This window comes from Bidens hawaiensis, unplaced genomic scaffold, assembly GCF_021521415.1.
Source record: "Bidens hawaiensis isolate Kalapana, Puna unplaced genomic scaffold, B.hawaiensis_p1.1 tig00022174_1, whole genome shotgun sequence".
Taxonomy (NCBI): domain Eukaryota; kingdom Viridiplantae; phylum Streptophyta; class Magnoliopsida; order Asterales; family Asteraceae; genus Bidens; species Bidens hawaiensis.
The window spans coordinates 291,920-300,454 of record NW_027493441.1 but is presented as its reverse complement, the minus strand read 5'-3'; the positions used below and the strand labels follow the sequence as shown (position 1 = coordinate 300,454).

General features: G+C 35.8%; 1 protein-coding gene across 1 annotated transcript; it reads left to right on the top strand.

Annotated features, from left to right (window-relative positions):
* The first annotated feature begins 7,153 nt into the window (after positions 1 to 7,153).
* Positions 7,154 to 7,891, top strand: LOC143564901 (uncharacterized). Its single transcript, XM_077052039.1, has one exon. The coding sequence runs from the start codon at positions 7,154 to 7,156 to the stop codon at positions 7,889 to 7,891; it is 738 nt and encodes a 245-aa protein (XP_076908154.1).
* Positions 7,892 to 8,535: the final 644 nt, after the last annotated feature.

The following is an 8,535-nucleotide window of genomic DNA, read 5'->3' as shown; positions in this document are numbered from 1 at the left end:
GCGACCGAACATTACCTTGATTTGCGTGCCATAAAGGGTTGATCAAGAACGCCTCGATAGACGTGCATAGAGTAGAAGTGCTGGCCGTATAAACTTAGAAATATCTAACTCCGAATACCGTGCAAGGTAAGGGGTTCTGCCTAAATTATTATTATATTATTATATTATTATAAATGGCTTAGACCATAGTCGGAGATATAGCCGAACCTTGATTACGATTAAGAATAATATAACTTTTCTTAAGCAAAGGTTATAGTATTTCTTTATTATTAAGAAATATGATATTTAAAGAATATAGTTTGATTAATATTTCTTCTTGAAGAAGAAACTTAGTAAAGACGTTTCTTCTTGAAGAAGAAACGTAGTATATGATTTGGTAGATAAAGAAAGGGACTATAGGTCCAAATGTTTTAAATAAACAAATGTTTTATCAAGTTTAAAACTATACGAAATAGACTAAAGGTCTAAAGCTAGATCGTTGATCTAGTTATTTATACAAAATGTTATTCTCGTACTATAGGTCCGCGGTAACAAAACAAGAAGATGAATCAGAAAACAGGAATCAGTAAAAGAAACTGATTATAAACAGAAAAGGTGAATACGCCCCAAACCTTTTATAATGAGTCAGAATGTTTGCATAGGATTTATGAATCCTTAAAACTTTGTGTTACAATAATAAGAAACGGACACTCTGATTAAGAGTATACATGTGTCTGGATCCAAACATACATGGTGACTCGGCATTTCCCCGATGCCATGCATATCATCAACATGCCTCTGAAGGTCTACGGGACTGTTCAGAGAAATTATATTGTGTATATAATTAATTGTACATGGTACTTAGGGTAATTTGATCCCAATTTAGTTGGGTGTCTAATGAGTAGTCACAAAGGTATTATTGCTGGTTTCGCAAAGGTATTGAAAAGAGATTTTAGATTCAGCGTTATTCACCAGCTTTGTGCTGACGTATTTTTCCCCCATGTTACAGGGAAAACAAGAAATGTTAAAACATACAAGCAAGAAGGAATAAGGAGTTTGTAGTTATAGTCATTAGATGCTATCTGATGGCTCAGATATTTTATTTGGAAATATTATAAAAAGTTATGTTTTCTAAAAGAAATATATTGTAAACATCAAACGGGTATTTTGAACCGAGAGTTTAATAAGTTTTCAATATAATATTATTTATTAAAGACTTCCGCTAAAATAAAATCCGCAACTCTGATGTATTTACAAAAGTGGTACCGACTTGTGGTCACACGCCTAGGCCCTAAAGTGGGGTGTGACACTAAATATTAAGAATCATAAATTCCGTCCAATATTTTATATTTTTCCGGCCAGTTTTGTTTCACACCTGTTTAATATTTTATTGGGTTATGTTCTTTAAGTTTTAATTTAATATTCCTAAAATATTAATTATAAAATTACTATTTTTTTATTAACATTTAGTAAATTATAAACAATTCAAAATATACATTTTCATAGTAAACAATTTTTATTGCCTTTGTTAACTGATTTTGATTAACCTTAAATATAGTAAACAATTCAAAATATACATTTTCAATATAATTAATCGGTTATTTTAGGAAAAAAAAATATTTATAATAAACCGGTTTAATTATATTCAAACTTAAGACATACTTACCTACTTAACTAGTCGCTGTTGGAGAAACAAATGGATATACAACCTTCACCTTTGTTGTGTCGTTGAACTGTGAACACGGAAACGGAAATATCCGACGTGAATAATATGGGCTGGTAGGTGGAAAACAAGAAATAAAAATTCTTATGAGGATGTTCTTGTGTTTGGCTGGGCAGGGGGTAAGCATGCGTGTGTTGACCTCACTTGGGTGTCACCGTTGGTGGGGCTGAGAGACAGTGGCTTCGTACCGGGACAGGCGGTTTTGAGAGCGGAATCTAGGAAGGTTGCTAAGCATGAGACATCGTGTTTGGAGAATCAGCACGTGTTCATTCCATTTGCCTTCGACACTTTTGGATCCCTAGCTCCAGAGGCGGTTCGCTTCTTGGAGCGGGTGCAAAAGGTGGTCCACAGTGACTCGCAGAGCCCGAGGAACCAAGGATTTATATTTAATAGAATAGGCTTTGCGATTCAAAAGGGGATAGCGGCGCAGCTTGTTGCTCGCTTACCCATTATCCAGATGTAGTTCGGTTTATGTTATATATAAAAGGAACATCCCGTGATTTACCTGTTAATTTCCTTTTAAATATTATGACGTTTCTAGAACATGAAAACATTATTGTTGTGATTGATATTGAAATTGGAAGAAGTTGTGGTGATAATTGAGATCGGAAAGAATGCACTTTCTTGATTAAACTTCAAAACTCTTATTATTATTCTAAAAACTCAGTATTTATAAATCTTATAATCACAATTTAGAGTAGGAAATTAATAAAAGATAAACCTAAATAGATCCATCTAGTCACCCCCTCGGTTTATATTTACTGAATCAGGATTAAATATATCAGTCACATGGCTTGTTTATATTTACCATTGTTTCAACATTAGTTTTTTTTAAATGATAATGTACAAGTTCTTAAAGCTCATCCTTTTTACACTTTTTTTGTTTTTTTTGAACGACCAACTAAGTAACGCCGGGTACTCCGTGCACGGCCCCCAATGGCTAAAGGTAGCCCGAGCCGGCCACTAGTCCGTACGGACGGAGCACCTAGCGGTCCACCTATTGAGGGATTCACCGGATAAAACCCAACCCCCACGCCCGCCAAACGGCACGACAACAAGGAGCCGATAAAACCGGGTGAGATCAGGACTCGAACCCTGGCAAGCCAGGGTCATCCCTCATATCTCCCATATAAATTGGTGATAGTGAGGTTTGAACCTCCTACCTCTCACTAGTAAAGTGAGTGCTCAACCATTGAGCCACATCCAATTTATTACACTTTTTTTTGTTAATAATTAAAAGAAAAACAAATTGTTAAATTAAATAAATATGATTATTATATATGATGAACTCTATTTCACCAAATTTTGATAAGTACAAGAAAAACAGTCCCTAATCGTCGTGTCAGTTCATGTTTAAAAGCCGATTTTTCGACCGTTAAAGTTACAGACAGGTAAAATAAGTCAAGTAAGTTCACATCAATAATCCTATGGACTAAATATACACATTATAACCCATAATTCATCCTAAATTTCCAGATTTGTTCACATAGTTTCACACAACACATATAAATCAATTTCAAGTTTCTAATTCATATTTTCATAAGTGCAACTTTCTTAAATGAGCTGTCTGAAACGAACTGAAAAATTGCTTAAACGAGCTGTTAGTTGCTGATACGAACTGAAAAATCTATTAAACAAGCTGTTAAGTGCTGAAACGAACTAAAAAACCGCTTAAACGAGCTGTTAGGTGCTGAAACGAACCTTAAAATCACTTAAACGAGCTGTTAGGTCTGAAACGAACAGAAAAATTGCTTAAACGAGCTGTTAGGTGCTGAAACGAACTAAAAAATCGCTTAAAAGAGCTGTTAAGTGCTTAAACGAACTGAAAAAATTGCTTAAACGAGTTGTTAGGTGCTGAAATGAATTGAAAAATCGCTTAAAGGAGGTGTTAGGTGCTGAAACGAACTTAAAAGTAGCTTGAATGAGCTATTAGAAGCTGAAACGAACTTAAAAGTCGCTTAAACGAGCTGTTAGGTGTTGAAACGAACTGAAAAATCGCTTAAACGAGCAGTTAAGTGCTGAAACGAACTAAAAAATCGCTTAAATGAGCTTTTGCTTTTAAAATGGGTTGTAACGTGTTGAAAACGCGTTGATTCGTTGGTTCAAAAAAAGAAACTGACCCGAAACCCATTTTGACCTGTTCTGACGTTGACCCGTTCTAACCCGAACCTCAATTTTCCGAACTTTTTTTCCAAATTTTCGGAATTTTAAAATTATATTTCGCATTTTTACTAATTTTTGCAATCTTTAAAAGTTATTATGTAAAGTAAAAACATTGAAAAAGAAAACCTAGATTACCTACTATCCAGGTAAAATATCTAGGATTGGAACAAAAATGAAAGTTCAATGACCTGATTGGAACAAAAGTTTTTATCACTGACCTGATTGAAACAATTTTCAAAGTTGATTACTATTTTATGGAGTAGTCCCTTTAAAGAAAGATTGTTTTAATACTAATAAAAATGAATATAATATAGGGGAAATGTTTGTGTACAAAATACACGTAGCATGAGAATGTAGGAAACAATACTAATTTACAAAAAATGAGAACATGGGAAATAATATTAACTACGATACCAATCTATGTAATCAATGTTTTATAATAACAAATAAAAAAACCTAATAATAACAACAAAAAGAATCAAAATCAATAACAAAATAATAAAACAAATACTTATAACAACATAAGAAAAATAACATTTAAATTAACAAATACTTATAACGTTTCATAATAGGAAATCAGCAAATATAAACAAAAGATAACAACAAACATAATAATAACAAATTGGTTCTTACTGTTTTTATATTAAGAATAAAATATATTTGATCATGAAACTATAATAAAATATAATAAAAAATAAACAAAAACATACGTATGTAGAAGATTTACAACATGTACCACTTGTGGCCCAGTGGTGCGAATACCTGGATCTTCAGTGTAGATTCAAATTTGATTCATACTTGTGTTATTTTTGGTGAATTATGACAGTGAAAGATTTGAGGTAGGACTTGTGTAAATGTTGTTAGTTCAAATCCCGATTCCACCCGGATTTTCGTCCCACTGTGTGTGTTGACACGACTCTCAGTGGTATCCGACGATATGGATTCTTGGGGGAACGCTCAAGCCAAACTCGAAAGCTAACATGAGCCAGGTTAAGACAACATAATCAGACCATAATAGAACAACATGGTCCTCAAATTTAAAAGTACGGTAACCTAAATACAAGAATATACTTAAATAAAATGATTTATTATAATAATAATAGTAAATTCTTCCTTGTTTGGTAAGGGATAAGGACTTGGAGGGAGTGATTTTAGAGGCGTTTAGGGGGTGTAGAGTGTCGGGTCCACCGGACTTGTGTTTCACAAGGAAGTTAAAAGCTTGCAAGAATGCTATAAAGAAATGGAGATTTTTGGTGAATAAGGAGGAGATTGATCAGAAAGGTAAATGGTCGGCAAAGATTAATGAGTTGGATTCGTTGTCTGAGGTAAAAGACCTTACGGAAAGTGAGGTAAATGAAAGACTGGAGTGAAAATTAAAATTAGCAGAGTTAGAAAGGTGTCGTTTGTTGGATCTAAAACAAAGAGCCAGAATTAACTGGGCTATTGATGGGGATGAAAACTCTGCTTATTTTCATGGGATATTAATTGCCACAAGAAAACAAACAATATTAATGGGCTTGATTTTGGGGGTGTGTGGGTAACAGATCCGGTTCTGATTGAAGAGCGGGTCAAAGATTTTTTTGTCAACAAATTCTCTGAGCCTTTAGAAGACAGGCCCATTTTCTTTAATCTGGGGCTACCTCGGTTATCGACAATGGAAGCAGAAAATATTATTAAACCTTTCACCAAAGATGAAATCAAACGAGCTATTTGGGACTGCGGTGGGGAAAAGGCACCGGGGCCGGATGGATTTACTTTTAAATTCATAAGAAAATTTTGGCAACTGTTTGAAGGCGATGTGGTGAGAATTCTAGATCATTATTACACACATGCGATGATAAGCAATGGATGCAATTCGAGTTTTATCTCACTTGTGCCTAAGGTAAATGATCCACAAAAAATTGAAGACTATAGACCAATAAACTTAATCGGGTGTATCCCGAATATGATATCAAAAGTTCTGGCGAATGGAATGAAAGGGGTAATTGGGTCGATCATTGGTGAAGAACAATCGGCATATGCATCAGGGAGAAACGTAACTGAAGGGGCACTTATTTTGAATGAAATTGTTTCTTGGTGTAAAAAAAATAATAAAAGTACAATGTTGTTTAAAGTAGACATTGATAAGGCATTTGATTCGGTTAACTGGAGGTTCATTGATTCTATCATGTCACAAATGAGATTTCCGGAAAGGTGGAGGCGGTGGGTGAAAGGCACGTTTAATACGGCGAGGTCTTCTATTTTAATAAATGGGTCCCCGACTTCGGAATTCGACATAAAGAGGGGGGTTAGACAAGGGGATGCGTTGTCTCCATTTCTTTTCATAATAGCGATGGAAGCATTGAATGTGGCGATGCACTCGGCATGTGCGGACGGTCTCTATAAAGGTATACAAACACCGCACAATGGTCCTCTCGTGTCACACCTTCTTTATGCGGATGATGTGGTGTTCATTGGTGAGAATAATACTATTAATCTGAAACGTATATTGAGATGCTTTCATTTGGCGTCCGGATTGAAAGTAAACTTACAAAAAAGCTCTTTGTATGGGGTTAAAGTAAATTTTGAAACGGTCAGTTCCATGGCTTCGGTGTTAAATTGTAAAGCGAGTAAAGTGCCTTTTGTCTATCTCGGGCTTCCGATCGGCACAAATATTAATCATAAAAAAAACTGGAAACCAATTCTTGAAAAGTTTGACTCTGTTCTGTCCAAGTGGAAAGCTAAGGTTTTATCTTTTGGTGGGAGACTCACGCTTGTTAAATTGGTTATGGGAAGTTTGGGAGTTTATTACTTCTCGCTATTTAAAGCCCCCACGGGCATCCTCAAAAAGTTAGAATCAAAGCGAAGGAGGTTTCTTTGGGGTGGTAACGAGGATAACGAAAGGATAAGTTGGGTTGCTTGGCAAAAAATAATTAGAGATAAGGATAGAGGTTGGCTGGGAGTGGGGAGTCTAAAGGCTATTAACCTGGCATTATTGGCAAAATGGTGGTCAAGGTACAAAAATGACAATTCCTCTTTGTGGGTTAAAGTAATTACCGCTATTCACACAGGTACGCAAAGTTGGGCATGCATACCGGTTAAAAAATCTATTGGAGGAACTTGGAAGAATATTAATAACTTAGAGTCGGGGGCAAATGGTGAAAATTTAAATCTCTCAGCTAGGCTTAAAGTTCAAGTGGGCAGGGGAGATAAGACACAATTTTGGATTGATACATGGGCTGGTGAAAAGTCATTAAAAGATATGTTCCTCTTACTGTTCGGGAGGGAGCGGAAAAAATTTGTCTGTAAATGAGTGCTATGAGAAGGAAGGAGTTGAAATTAGATGGATTTGGCGGTGGGCTAGGCCTGTTAGAGCTCCTGCAGCAAAAAAATGAATTGGCCACTTGCAAAAGTTTGTTGGCAGGTTTGGAAATGAAAGACAAGCCAGATTTATGGTTGTGGGAGGATGTGGAGGGATCAGAGGTGGAGTATAGGGTGAAGAACTTAAGATGGGAAATGGATAATATGAAATATCAAAAGGTAGTAGATAACTTTTGGTTGAAATGCATTCCAATCAAAGGTAATTGTTTTGTGTGGAGACTTCTTTTGGATCGGGTGGCTACAATAGAAGCACTTTTGGTAAGGGGTGTTAATGTGGGAGATAATAAATGTGTTATCTGTGAAGCGGCGCCAGAATCGGCCTTGCACTTGATGGTGCGGTGCAAGGTGGCGAGATGGATATGGGCTATAATTCTTGAATGGGCTAAGTTACCGGGGTTTAATTTTTCTAAGTCTGTGCGAGAGATAATAGATTATCCAGCAAAGTTCAAGATGAATAAGATGGAGTGCGAGTTGATTCAAGCAATTGTTTTGGTTACGTGTTGGGAAATTTGGTTAACAAGGAATGATATGTTATTCAATAAAAAGACGTTTTCGATGGTGAAGGTTATAAATGACATTAAGGTTATGTCATTCCTTTGGGTGTGTAATCGGAACAAGAGATTTGGTATTGACTGGGAGAAGTGGTGTCGTTTTCAATTTAGTTAGTTTTGTAGAAGTTTATGTTTGGCCTAGGTTTACTTGCGTCTTGTAAGTGTTCCTTTTTTTGGTTTTTTATAAAATTTGGCCTGTCAAAAAAAAAAAAAAAAAAAAAAAGGTAAGGGATATCGTTGAGGTTGGGCCTGGGCCGTAAATTGCCCTAAATTCCTCCTCAATTTTTTTCTACCTTTTATTATTTATAATTATAATTATAATACAAGCGACTCCACCGAATTTGGTGTTTCATCTGGTATTCCTTAGTTAGATTAGAGGGAGAATTCGTTCGAAAATTAGGGTTTTTGATTTGATTGGATGGGAATGGATTCTAAAGAGCGACGACGTGATCCGATGGAAGAATTAGAAAAATGGCTGGCCAAACCCGTTGAGGCAGTCATCGCCGGAGTCATTGGAGGAGCCATCATGGGTATGTTGCTGTCCAGGCTAGCTGCTCTTTTGTTGGCTTTAACTCGCCACATTCTTCCCGGAGCTATTCTTTATTATTATTATTATTATCATCATTATTTGTTGTTGTTGTTGTTTAATTTAACTTTCTTGTATGTATAGATGCTTTCTGCTTCAGGAATGTATCGGCCATTGCTTCAATCTTTCGCATCAGGAGGGACTATGGAGTAGGCTCGTAATTTTGCTGTTAT